This window comes from Pectinophora gossypiella, chromosome 4 (genome assembly GCF_024362695.1).
Source record: "Pectinophora gossypiella chromosome 4, ilPecGoss1.1, whole genome shotgun sequence".
Lineage (NCBI taxonomy): Eukaryota > Metazoa > Arthropoda > Insecta > Lepidoptera > Gelechiidae > Pectinophora > Pectinophora gossypiella.
In genome coordinates this window covers 6,400,350-6,415,278 of record NC_065407.1, presented here as the reverse complement: position 1 = coordinate 6,415,278, position 14,929 = coordinate 6,400,350, and the positions used below count along the sequence as shown (strand labels likewise).

Here is a 14,929-nt window from a genome sequence, read left to right as displayed (position 1 = left end):
GATAACATACGCGCAAAACAAAACCTTGAAGATTTGACAGATCCGGTTTATTACAGAAGCGACTGCCTGTCTGACCTTCCAACCCGCGAAAGGAAAAGCAGCCAGGAAAAGCAGTCTGAAAATGCATTTCTTGGACAACATCGTGAGGAAACCCTCACGAGTTTTTCCTTCACCAAGTGCTTTTTTTTGCTAAGTACCTGTTAAAAAGAATGATTTGAACGGCGGGAGCCTTTGATAAAGATAACACGAAATCAACGGCGTCATTACTTATAATAATTAAAAGTAAATTTTCATAGTATTTAAAGGTAATCTGTATTTTCTGCGCAATTTGAGTACAGGAACCCATTTAACGGGTATATGGAACCTGCGACTTTACAGTAAGAGTCAAGAGTTCTTCCAACTGGGCTACCCCTATACCGGCCCCGCCGGCGTGGTCGACGATTTCCCTCAATCAGCGCTTATCGCTATCGACCCACTAGAGTCGATTAATTCTTTCAAATATTTTGCCTCTCAGACGACGCCCTGAGCCGAGCTTCGCGCCCAACTGGGCACCCTCAGGCCTGTTGTCTTAAACGTTGTACCGGGTGAGAGCTTTCAGCGCTCCCCATTTGTCCGGCCAAGTAGTTAATGCCATCTGGGCTACCACGGCTGGTTTTGTTCTAATAATCAATGAACTATTGAATTTCTGGAAAGCTATAAAAACCATCCCGTAAGTCGAGATGATTTTATGGTGATATGCCCTTTTCTACAGTTTTGTAGGTTAGGTACTTTAGAAGCTTTATCAACATCGTATCTCTATATGATAAAAAAAATCTTAGCGCTATGTCTCTTTAGTGATAGCCTAGTTAGAATTAGGCAGACGGAGTCAGGGTATTAGTACTATGTTGCTACTCATCCCGGATATTCTTATAAGTCGCTTTATCTTTATAACTCGTAAACAAGATTTACCTATGCCGATTATCGCCGAAATAAAATTGTACAACATTTTTATTAAGTATCTTAAATTATGGTCGTAATTTACAAGAAGTTTTGATAATGACTTCATGAGATAAGTAGCTGACAGAACACTATTTTAAAACTTTATAGCGGTTATAAACGGAGCACTAAGCATAAAAGTACGTAATACTACGTAGACACGTCACTAAACATGCAAACTTTCGTTAAAGTATAGTACTAACTAAGTATGAATTTACTAATGACACTTTGTCATAAAATGCCTATTTAAGTATCCTCTTGCCTTTAATTATACTTTGTAAATACATTATACTTTTAGTGCCAAGGAATGTAGAATAAATAATAGAGAAATAAATATATAAATAAACAGGGTGTTAGTGACATTGTAACGAAAACTTTGACATATGATTCAGACCATGATTCTAAGTTGATATCAAGTGGAATTTTCCGACAGTAAATTCCACGGCAAATTTTTCGGTACGTTTTGTAGTAAGACAATTAGTTTATAACATAAAAACACGTAATATATTTTTAAGAATAGAGAAGTAAGATCTTCTCTGACCCGACGTGCGTGTGTGAAACGATTGATGAATGTAGAAGAAACTATAGAAGTAAGTATGTCAGGATCGAAGCTAATGGGATTCCATAGTCTCTGCTTACCCCGGTGGGAAATAGGTGTGAGTTTATGTATATATGTTTGTAACTAAAATTTAAATTTCATTTTTTATCGAATAATAAACGATTCTTCTTCTTCTTATCGTGTGGGTTGTGAGGTGGATTACCAACCTCATGTATCATCCCTGGTGGCAGGGTTATTATTGAGCCGCCTAAGGCTCCTGACATGGTTCATGTAACGACTACTTACTTACATAAGTATGTAAGTTACATAATTAAGTAGTGAAGTAAATAAGTTACATAAGTAAGTAGTAACCGGGACCAACGGCTTAACGTGCTTTCCGAAGCACGGATCATCTTTCTTTCGGATAATCAGGTGATCAGCCTGTAATTTCCTAACCAAACCAGGGATCACAAAGTGATTTTTGTGATATGTCTCCACCAGGATTCGAACCCGGGACCTCCGGATCGTGAGCCCAACGCTCAACCACTGGACCGCGGAGGCTGTTATAATATACGATGAAGAATCCACAATAAGGAATGCCATGCCACTGGTTATAAATAAGTTTTATGGCAAAAATTGCATCACACTTGCCCACGAGGTCAACCTCGTCCAACTGGTTTCCACGACTTTGTATAAGTATTTATAGGTATTACTGCAATTAACACCAGATAACGTTTGTAGCGTATTGGGTTGATGAATGGATTGTATAGATTGGAATAGACTGGTGAAGTCAGAATTGGTTGACCTACTCTGTGGAATAAATGCAGAATTATTTTTTAAAGAATTAGATTATATTAATCGTTACGTCGTAACAGAGTAAGTACGTTGTGTTGTGGGTTAGTAGGTAGCCTACCAGATACATAACATAACATAAATAGCCTATATACGTCCCACAGCTGGGCACAGGCCTCCCCTCAATCAACCGGAGGGGGTATGGAGCATACTCCACCACGCTACTCCAATGCGGGTTGGTGGAGGTGTTTTTTACGGCTAATAGCCGGGACCTACGGCTTAACGTGCCCTCCGAAGCACGGAATCATCTTACTTTTTCGGACAATCAGGTGATTCAAGCCTGAAAAGTCCTTACCAAACAAAGGACAGTCTCACAAAGTGATTTCGACAATGTCCCCATCGGGGATCGAACCCGGACCTCCAGATCGTGAGCCTAACGCTCTAACCACTAGACCACGGTGTTAACAGATACCTTTAAGAATAAAAAATAAAGCACACTCAGGTACCAGGCAGTGGCGGCCCTAGTAAAATATTTAGGTGGTGCAAGATCTCAAAGTGGCACCCTTCAGCCTCCCCCCTCATTTCGGCCCCCGATGCGGTGGCACACCTCGCCCCACCCTAGGGTCGCCACTGGTACCAGGAGCATTCCGGGGCTGTAAGCGGGAGTTTGAATGAAACCGCGTTGAAACGCGTCATATTTCAATGTGTACATACAAACTCGAAAGGTGCCTATAAAAAACTTGGGTCCGTGTGTTGCTAACCCGGTGTGTTTTGAACCCGGGGTGTACTAACCCGATTTTCAAATAATAAATTTTATCGCACTAAAACGACATCGGGTTAGTATGCCCCAGGTTCAAAACACACCGGGTTAGCAAAATTTTCACTCAACGAACGCTTCGGATATCGCATTAGGCTTAAAGTTGCCAGAAAATCTCCGTCTCATGCATCCGATCTTCTTCATCGTTCCCTCATTACTGAGGATCGCGATAGGTCCGATATTGACATGATTATTAGGTCACTCAGAAATCAGAATCATTTATTCAGCGTAATTATCATGGATAAACATGTTGCAGGTCAATTTAACATTTTTGAATTTACTTACGTCATTTCGCAAGGTCTTATGGCTGAGGTGAGGAAATGACAAGAAACTGCAACACATCTTTTAAATCAATGTAGGTATGTATACATTACAAGTGTTTTAATATCTGGAGGAACACATTTAATACTATACTAGACCGAGACGTAGCAGATTATAAAGTAGATTTAGTTGCATTTTAGTGTGCAGTACCTAAGGTAACGGGACGGGACCTTATTACGAAGCTTATGCTGTTCGTCTTTCCGTCCTTGACCAAATTTATTTTTGTTACCTACGTTCCTTAGCCGATCCCTATGGGGATTAAGGACGTGCCTCTGTATGTATGTGGGTACATTCGCGGGGTCACAAATCCAAGGTTTACACGTGATCAAATTAGATTAGCAATAAGCCTATTGACCTCATTGCTGGTAAGCAGATTTATGCGTAAGAATCAAAATCAAGGAGAAAACAGATTATTCTTTCTTTCTGTACTTATTTAATTTATTTTCTAGACTAAGACTAAAGGAAAGACATAGAATGCGTTTAGCACCTTATCTTCGGAGGCAAGTGGGAAAATATAAACGAGTAAGGGCCGACACCGGATGGTGAAGGTAGCTGTAACATATTTCTGAACATCACGACGTCGTATATTTTAATTAAGTAAAAACATAGGTGTATTCAGAAAAACTACTTAAACTGTCCCAAAAGGCAAACAGTACCCAAAAAATTTGAGTATGAAATTGAAAGTCGCATAATTACCTACACCGGCCATCCTGACGCCAGGACTACCGCTGGTGTATTTCTATATCTTGTTATTATTATGGGCCAATATATTCGTTATTACGCGATACTATACTACATAGACGATCTTGACATTCAGATCTTGGGATTTCAAAACCAATTTATCGTTTTATCCTTATTATTTCAGTAATTTAGGTACAGTTCAGCCATAGAATAAAGAATCATACTAAATATAATACGATACCTCTCCGTCTCGCACCAATTCGTAGCTACATTTACCTCACCCCCGCTGGGTCTCACTTTAGTTATAGAAGAAGGAATATCACTACGTAGAGAACGGCAACTCTCCGCTACCTACCAGCGACTGAGCTGGGTGTACCTCACCCCCTTCGGTCTTACTTTAGTCTTCAATCGTATGGTGTCAAACGACTCACACACAGATGCGCGTGTACGATAACGCCAATATGTAGTGTCCGTGTAAAACGAGGTGTTTCGTATGAAATGTCCGGGGTGTGCATTAGTCTTAAACGGCAGCAAGCTCGTAAATAAGAATGCGTTAACTCACTGTACAGTATAATAAATAATTGACGTCTCAAAATCCACAGAGTATTTAATAGAACAGAAGAAATTTTTCTTGCCTCAGTTTATGAATATGTTTTTATACAGGGTGTTAGTGAGTTAGTGACATCGTAACGAATACTTTAAGGGATAATTCAGGCCGTGATTATGAGATGACAACAAGTGGAATTTTCCGTCGCCGTATGGAACGGAAAATAATAATAAAAAAAAACAAAAAAAACATTAATTAAATTAAAAATTATGAGTTAAAAATTCCAATTAATATCAATTCAGAATCATGGTCTGAATCATTCCCCTCAGTATTTGTTACGATATCACTAATACCCTGTATAATAAGAGATGATAAAACAATGGATTCTTGGTAGACAGCCGTATAATATTCCCTATCAAATAACTTGCAGCTATTTGTAATACGAACATTTCCTTACATGACTTTATTACTTTGTCATCTACTTGCCATTCTGTCCTCGATGTTGGATAAGCATGTTTTACTAATTAATTATGTATAACTTACTCCTACGTAGTGTACTTTTGCACTATACAAACTACATTGGCGGTTTTATTCAACAACGCGTTTTGAACCGTCATGTAGAAAGGGCAGTGTATGTTGATACTTAGTACTTTGGAATCTTTGCACGTACTTCCTCATAAACTTATAATGCTTCGTAGATATTATGAGGTTGTCTGCTTTATTAACTGCTTTTATACTACTAGTTTACGACGAGAAACGTTAAGTTTGCAAATTGCTAGCAATTTGTATTTATTAAAAGTTTGAACGCTTTTGGCGAAACTTCAAATGTTTGTTGTTAGCTTCTAAAATACCTGTCTTACTTCTTATTTGGTGTGTTATAGCGGCCGAAGGATGTAATATACGATCCCGACGATCCGATTACTCTAACCATAGAGGCAGCCAATCAGCTCGCGACACCAAACACTTCAAGACCCCGATACCGACCCCGCCGGCGTGGTTGACGATTTCCCTCAATCAGCGCTTATCGCTATCGACCCGCTAGGGTCGATTAATTCTTTCTAATATTTTTCCTCTCAGACTACGCCCTGAGCCGAGGCTCGCGCCCAACTGGGCACCCTCACGCTCCCCATTTATCCGGCCAAGTAGTTAATGTCATCTGCGCCAAATCAACAATAAGTCACGTCAAAAAAAGGGGTTTGTTATAAAAATTGGTAAGTACGTATATCGGATACCTATCAGACGTTAAAAAAGCGATTTTGAATTGACTAAAACTTCCATATTTTCAAACATTGTATAAACCTATATCTATGTACTTACTTTTTATTTATGCATTCGCACTTTATTTAATATTCGCAGCTATTACTTAATCTAGATTGATTTTTGATTAAATCTGTCGCCGACAGTTATCTGATACACGTCAAGGAAAATTAATTTTCATGTCAATAAATTCGGAGTAATCGTATTTTATACTCTGTATAAAAAGTACGAATTGAGTGAATTTAATAAGATTTTTTATATCGTACTTATATGATGATGTACGAAAGGCGCGGAAGGCAAGAGGGAAACCACTGCCCTATTTTTCCCTAAAAAGTAGCATGGAAAATGCTGCACCGACAAGAGCGTGGCTCTTAAATTGATGATGATGATGATATGATGATGTATCAATAAAAAGATTTGTTGTTGTTGCAGTTTCTTGTCATTTCTTGTCCTCAGCCATAACATCTTGCGAAATGACGTAGATTCAAATATGATAAATTGACCTTCAAAAAGTTTATCTACGATAATTACGTTGAATAAATGATTCTTATTCTTAACCAACTAACACTAAAATATTATCTCGTGTAATACCTCGCCACATTGGACCTTTATTGAAAAGTCGTGTGACGTAGGTTGCGGCTTTATTGCTCGACCCCTCTCTCTGGGACATCAATAGTAGTCTATCTACCTACCGTCTTATATGTCACGGTTGACTGGTTGATAATAATATTATTATACTTGTCTTGTATAAATATATACGGGTGTTAGTGACGTCGAAAACTTTGATGGAATTCAGCTCATGAGAGTTAATATCAAGTGAAGTCGTAAAAGTATGGAACTGAAAACAATAAAAAAAAACATAAACTACATCCTGTATTATCCATTATTATTTCTTAAGTCTCCATTAGGTCTATACCTACCTACAAAGCCACGACCAAAAGTTTTGTAGGAACAATATGTTTTGCTCGCTTTTGAAAATATAACACCAACTTCTCTCGAGTGGGTTGTGAGGTGAATTACCGATCTCATCAGCCCTTGTGTCTGAGTTACTATTCAGCTGCCAGAGACCCTATGATACCTAACTGCGCGGCCTGGGGTGTAATTCTTGCCAATTATTATATATCAAAATTGCTCTTACATTTTCAGTAGGTGTACTAACTATATTTTAAGATAAATATACTGGGAGGAGAGAAAACGACAACTCAAGATCAATTCAAATAGTCCTACTGTACGGCTAGGTAATAATTATAATCGTCGGTAAACATAAACAGGTCTTTTAACACTAAATTTAAATCACCAAACTTAATCTGATCATCTGACGTAAATCGATCGATTGCCGCGTCCGACCGTGTGTCACACGTCCGAGTGAAATATTTCCAAGATGGCGGTTACGTCACCGTGACATTTCCATATTCGACCGGCCTACACTACCCGCCGCCGCTTTTATTTATTCACTTGCGTTCTTCCCGCGTCGTCGAGAGTTCGTTTATATACGTACACTCATGAGCAATATAATGTACCCACTTTAGGACTCCGTCGCACTAACAATTTTGACATTTAGTGAGACTTTCAGTTCAATTTGTAAAAAAAGTTAATGTGACATGGTACCAAAGTGTATACATATTAATGCTCGTGACCGTACATACACATAATGGTGCTGATTCCAGTACACACCGCCTAATTTAATTTTAAGTTACACCTGTCATCGCCGAAAAGGAAAGAGACGGGCAATCGGCCGACATAAAACTTATGGAACACACGTCAATTTTAGGTAGAAATTTAAAAACTCGTCCCAAAATTTTATATTGCCCAATAACCCGACAGAATTAAGTTGACAGCACATGTCAAACACGTTGAGTAGCAGCGGGATGCCTATTGTATTCGCCCGGATTATTCATTCATTTACTCATTCATTTTAAAATTAACAGTTGTCAATCATTTCAGTGGATAAGTAAATGACGGGTATGAGTAACTTAAAATAAAATTAGCTCTGCAGGAAAATATCGGGGCCAATATCGTATATAAATTCACGCCCGTAATCTCTAATGGGGTGGGCAGAGCCACAAGTAATCAAAGACAACTTGCAGCAACAGTTGATACTAAGTCCTAAGATAGATATTCTGAACCATATGATGACAAGGGATCATCGTTCATAGAAATTGTCCATCATACGCAAACGAAAAGACACAATAGGTAGTTAATAATTTATGTAATTATACAAAACTTACCTTTGGGATTATCCAATATTTAAATAAACCCTAAATGGGCTTAAAGCTAAATCCTAAATAAAGACCTAAAAACATTAATGTTAAAATTAATTATAGTCATAAATCCTCCATAATTAAAAAGGTAAACCTACATGTAAAATCTGAAACCGTGTTGGTATTAAGTCCTTTTAAAGCAGGTAGAAGGTCGGCGGCTTTTTAACACAATTATGAAACACATAACGAAGTATTATTTATAACTTTTATAAGCAAAAGTAGAAGGCGTATTTTGATTACTTTTTCCTCGTACAAGCTTGATTTTCTACAAAAATATTATGACCCCTATCCGCCACGCGTTGCTTTTGTGTTGTTCCCTATTTTCCCAACACAAAAACTTTCCTCTTACAATGAGGCGAAAACTTGAGTCCTCAAAATGAGCAGCAACAAAGAATAGTTGTTCAGAGAAATGTCCAGTACGAGACGAGACGAAACTGGGACGATGTGGATAAATGTGGGCCACATGTAGCCTACATCATGAAGATAGTTGCAATCACGCGAGAAACTGGCCACTTGGAAATTGACGCCGGCAACCGGCTATGAAAAATAAAACGATTGCTCTATATGGCTGGCCAATTTTGAAAATAGAACGGTCGTGCCTTTGAAAATTGAGTGACGGTGTGAAGTGAGTTGCGTGGACGTCTGAATTTTATTAATAGGACCAGTAGGCTTATGTGAAAGGTGTTTTGACATTACATAATATTCATTATTATGATAGGATATTGCGAGATACTTTAGAAATAGGACGCTTGTTAATAAAATGTTTAAACACAATACATCAGACGCCGTATCAAGGAAGAATCCAAGAGACGGAGAAGAATGTGGGTTGTAATAACGACGGTATACATTGGCAAATAAAGTGTAATAGAGTAGGTACACTTCGCTCACTTAAGGATAGAAAGGTCGCTAGTGGATTAATCTTCAGCCGAGTCAATATACGCAGAAATATTATGTTCCTAATGTTCTGCGAATTTAATGAGATAATAGTGATAATTGCTTGACTTGAAGTTGCTTACAGAAAGAACAATAGCTGGATTCTAAACTTTAAATATACAGTAGATATAATGCTTGCGTTGCGCATGCTAAATATCCGCGTGATGGTCTGCAATAGTATAGAACGGACGTTTTCATATACATTTCAGAATCACTATTGTATTGAAGGGACGCATATTATGGAAACATTTGCAGATTATTATGACAGACAACCGTCTTTACGTTGGTTGGTCGTATCTATAGGGTTATCATGCAGTGATTAACATTATTGTCATGCATTATTTCAGACGTTCCTCAGCCGTGAGTGTATTTGAGTTGTCGGCTGATTCATGCAAAGCCGCGTCCAGATTAGTGTAATGCGTAATGTAACGTATTGTGTAATGTAACTTGAGCTGTAGGCATATTTGCGTTCGCGCAAAAACGTACGTTCGATAGATCAGCTTGCACCCTCCCTCGAGTCGAGCGTTATATGTATTTGCTCGTAGAGCGTTGCAAGCAACCGTTGACACGCAATCCATGTTACATTACACGTTACATGTAGCATTACAAGCATCTAGAAGCAGCTCAAGGTTTGACTGTGGTATACAGGGGTTGCACAGGCATACATGAATAAAAACGTACCCTGTACCAAGAGGCCACCTGTGGTTAGCGCCGTAGACAGCACCGAAAACAATATACATATATATCATATTAATACATTGGTAATTTATTAACTACATTTAATAATTCTTCGACAATTCGACAACTTAGAAATAAAAAGAAAAAAATATTTACATAAATATTGTTTATTAGTAGTTAAGTATTGAATAATCTAATCTCTAATCTAAAATATAGGTGAGTAAGAATATTTTCAAAACTTATCTAGTAAATATTTTTAGTTCTGCTATGACTAACGCGTATAAAGTAAAAAAATAAATGAAAACAAACCCACAAAGTGTTAATGTTTAATAATTGAACGTTTGAAAACGAAAAAGTATAACTCATTTCTTTGAATTTCGAATGAAGGTAATTTAAAAAGTATATTCCTTGGTCATTGAATTCCGAACGCACGCTATCTTAATTCAATTTTGCCGCGTAATAATTTCGCGCCATTCCGATCGGCAAGTACTCGTATGTAAATATCAGTTGAGTGGGCATTTCATCTGTGCTGACCGGCGAGGCGACTGTGCGTTTAAGAAATTACTTCCAGGTAACGGTAGAACGGGTTTGTATTGTCGAGTGTGTCGGTCGACGGTGATTTTTCCGTGATCTAGTGCTTTAGGGTTGCCATGAGAAATAACAATTAATTGTTTTTGCTGTGTTAGTCATGGGTGATGCAATCTTTATTATTTATCGGCCAATTCTCAATGTCCTGATTTACTTGGGTGTTTTATATAGGAATGAGAAAATATACCATAGATACCATTCAAGGGATAAGATACTTGGCACTTGGCATCGTTTCCATCTTTTATGTTATATAATAGCAAAATGGTCTAATAAGACTATGGCTTCTAAACATATGTCTCTTGTGTACTGCATTGAAGGATAACAGAGCCTTTTTAGCTTACAGTGACATACTTACTTATAAGTGATGACCTTCATGGTATATTAGAAAAAATCTTGGCAACAAACCAGAAGGTTCTAAATTGGTTTGGGTTTGCGTGTTTCTCTAGTCTAGTCCCCCAGTGAAGGCTTGAGCTGTGCCTAGCCATCAGACGTCATACAGGACGTTTGTTTGTGCAACGGTACAAATACTACACGTTACATACAACAATGTTGACGTAAACAAGATCATAACCTCATAAGAAGGCAGCCATCTTGGATTCTCCGTAATATAGGTAGCCCTGGAATGTGGATACGGACATGGCTTCACTTGTAGGTTGCCAATTACGACGCCTTCTCCCATGCTTTTTGTACATAGTGGATGGACAAGGTTAATTGAAAACTGGTCTTTACTTCGTTCACCGAAAAAAAACACTTTCGTACCATTTAAATTGGTGAGTGCAGACGTTTTTCTTTTTGGAATGTTCAGGTCATTCAGTATTCGAGAGTGACCTAGATTTAAATGTTTTAAAGTACAAAGTAATTTGCTTCTTTTCTTGATTCATTATTTTTATTTTATTTTTAAGTACGTGGGTACAGTGGTCCAGTTTAAAATGAGTTTTGATATTTTTACCTATGGTTTTAGCCTACTTACATTTGCGTACTAGATTGTTCAACAATCGTGACTTGTCGATTTTCTGTACAATACTCACATATGGAGCACTGAGGGATGTCATCTCTTTTTTTTTTTTTGACGTGACTTATTGTAGGTTTGCCGCAGATGGCATTAACTACTTGGCCGGACAAATGGGGAGCGCTGAACGCTGTCACCCGGTAAAGGGATGTCACCCAGTAAGAGGGAAAGTGAGAAAAACGAAAGGAAATAAACAAATATCATAATTTAACGCTTCCTGTTAGCAATTCATTAGGTCACTGTTTTAATAATCATAAATTGGTGTAATGATGTTACGACAGGAAGTATCGGTTAGCGACGTTTGTTGTCAAAATTAACTGTAATTTAGTCTGTTGTAGAGTTCACTGTGGTTCATAGAGGGAGAAACGTAAGGCAATGGTTTTAGAAGTACAAATGAATTAGAGAAGGTAAAGTTGTAAGTTAATATTTTAAGTCTATCAATAAGTATATAAAATAGATATATTTTTTATATGTATTAAATTTCGTATCACCCCATAAAGTATACTTTTTGAATTTATTAGAAACAAGATAAGGACGAAAATAGCAAAAGGCAACGTAAGGAGAAGCATTTTACCTACCTACATAGCACTTATAATGAGGTACTTATTTCTAAAATATGAATCAAGGTCAGAGTTTATACCCTATCTAGAGACATAGGAAGAAAAACCTATAAGAATTAAAATCCTAGTCAGAAACAGCATTAAGTCCATTTTCGTTCGGGCCTCGTTTGCTCAGCAGACAAAAGTAAAAAGTTTGTATAGGTCGTCCATCTTTTATTTTCTTCGGCAAGGCTATACACAAAGACGACGCGACGGCAATACAAAAATCATATGCATGGGCATTGCAAAATAGACATATTTATCGCGGTACGAGTGAATGGCGGGGTTAGGGTGGCCGTCCACTTTATATGCCGAGCTATATAGTACAGCTGTGACAAATTACTGTCCATTATATTAATATAAATTGATGGTCCTGTACTATTGAGCTACTATCTATACGTTTTCGACGACGATACGATTGTCCTTCAGAAATAATGCTTCGATAAATGGATTTTGAGCTTATGTATTGCGCTATCTGAGAATATTAATCCATAAAAAAATAATGCATCTAAGTCAACACATTCTGAAACTAAAGAGAAACCTAAGAAAAACACAAACAGCCTAAAAACACATTCAGCCTGGATACAAAACACGGTATACTATTAAAGATAAGCGTTGTTGAGATGATGAAACTTAGTGAAGTTTAATGACTTTTAATTAAAACACAAGGTTAGTTTATATAAAGAAATAGACAAGGTAAAGATGCGTTGCTTTTTGTCACTACAACTAATCAGAAACTTTCAAGGTCACTTTATTTGATGTAGAGGTTGAGAGTCTTGGGAGGTAACAGTAACTGCACGTTCTATTCATTTTCAAGTTTATTTTCATCCCACTTTAGTGTAAGTAACATTGAATAACCTTTGCTATGGCTACCAAATGTAACTGTTGCAGCATTGATCGACGCTATAGTAACAATACTATCAATACTTAGTACTATAACACATAACAGCTAGTTCAGTACATAAACTGCCTTCATACGTCCCACTGCTGGCACAGGCAACCCCTCAATCAACCGGAGGGGGTATATAGGCATACTCCACCACGCCGCTTTACGGCAGGGAGGTGCAGTTTTTACGGCTAATAGCCGGGACTAACGGCTTAATGTGCCGAAGCACGGAAGCATCTTACTTTTTCGGACAATCAGGTCTGTCTCAGTCTGCAAAGTCTTTACCAAACAAAGGACAGTTTTGCAAAGTGATTTCGACAATGTCCCGGATTCGAACCCGGACCTCCAGATCATGAGCCTAACGCTGTAACTTTTACACCACGGAGGCTGTTCTCTAACCGCTAGACCATGGAGGCTGTTACTTCAATTAGTGATTATATATGAATAAAGATAATATTATGTTACAATAGCTTCAATGTGCGGTACGAATTAGATCTGTCAAAGTACAGAAGCCAGTGTTGTGACGTTCAATAGGTATCAGTCGAGATTAGGCCGAGCGATTCTTTTCTATCTAACAATACCTTCTACTACACTACTACTTCTGACTTACAATTACAATAAATTAAAATCGAATTTAGCGTTAAATAGCGTAGTTGTAAATGGAGGGTCAGCTTTAAAACGTTGCGTTTATTGCGATTTACGATTGTCGCGTCGTCGGAGTTGTCTCGCCCACCGCTGCCTACGTGTGCACCGCACTTTTATAGGGGCAGGCGCAACTCGAAGGCTGCCTATAGAATGAGGTACAAACGGCTATGTAAGTCAGAATTTATGAGACGTTGCTTTTGAATTTGGAAAGGATAAGTGGCTAATGAAAGATTCAGAAGCTAAAGGGGTTAGAGGATTAGTTACAGAAGACAAATAAGGAAAAACTTCAGGAGACATTTTTTGTTATGTTACGAAAGAAAAAGTAATTGTATGATGACGAGTGAGTCAGCTGCGAATCCTGTTAGAGTTTGTTGTCATTTGCCCTGTTTATTTCGATTTTAAATTGAAAAACGTTTATATAACTAATTAGAAGTTTAGAAGTCATAAACTCAGACAGTAATCAGAAAATCAACAATACTCAGATTTCTAAACTAATTTCAAGACAGTCAATCGCAAAATTTAATTAAACTTTTGAAGAATCGATCTCGCTTTAGTTGGTCAAACACTCAAGGCAAGGATATTTGCATTTCAATATCGGCACCAATCGAATAGGAATCGACTGGATATCGATTTGAATCGAATCAAGACTATCTGTCAAGAACGACGCAGTAATAAACGATCTCGGTATAAATGAAATTCCATTTGTACAGAGTAAACAAATAGTTAAATCGACTCTCCGTAATCAATTGTCAGGGCAGAATTTGTTTGGTGACAGTTTAGCAATGAAAGGCTTCAGGAATTCGTATATATACAGCATCCAGCATGGTTTGTAAAATTGGCGTTTCCGGTTATGGGTGCCTGGTAATCGTAAAGTATTTGAGCGTTTTTTTTTCAGTTTTCGTAGAATGTTAGAATAATGTCGTGTTATTTACGTTTTGTAACTAAAGATATCGATAACTTTGTTGCATTAAAAACGACAGCGAAAACAAATTATTTCTTGTCTCATAGGCATGTTTTGGTAAATTTTAGTGAATAAATTAAATATAAAAACCTGTTTACATCGTGTGTTTGAATGTATCATCATTTATAATTAGAAAAACGGCGTTATTTATATCAGACATTCCATATTATGCAAGTTCATCAGCATATTAGGTTAGGTAACACAATACAATATATAACCTAATATAATTCGTTTAATATACAATATACCAGACACGTTAGTACCTGTACTTATTTAAATACACGATGGAATTATTTTATTAGTATCTTTTTGGTATACGTATAAAGTACTCTATACGTATACGCCGTATAGATAACTTAATTATGTATAATATAAAATTTGGATTCGGAAAGCCTTCCAATTTCAAATTAATGGAAAGTTTGTCGAACTGTAATTGGTTCT

At 37.4% G+C, this 14,929-nt stretch overlaps 1 protein-coding gene across 6 annotated transcripts in view; it reads right to left on the bottom strand.

Moving 5' to 3' along the window:
• LOC126366199 (SH3 and multiple ankyrin repeat domains protein 3) overlaps positions 1-14,929 on the bottom strand; it is a 248,622-nt gene that overhangs the window by 108,474 nt on the left and 125,219 nt on the right. For 5 of the 6 annotated variants that reach the window (XM_050009203.1, XM_050009202.1, XM_050009205.1 and 2 more), the window contains one exon: positions 9,804-9,821. The exons of the other annotated variant lie outside the window; for it this stretch is intronic. In XM_050009203.1, the coding sequence (XP_049865160.1) occupies positions 9,804-9,821 (18 nt within the window). The remainder of the gene's footprint in view (positions 1-9,803; positions 9,822-14,929) is intronic. 6 annotated transcript variants of the gene reach the window in all.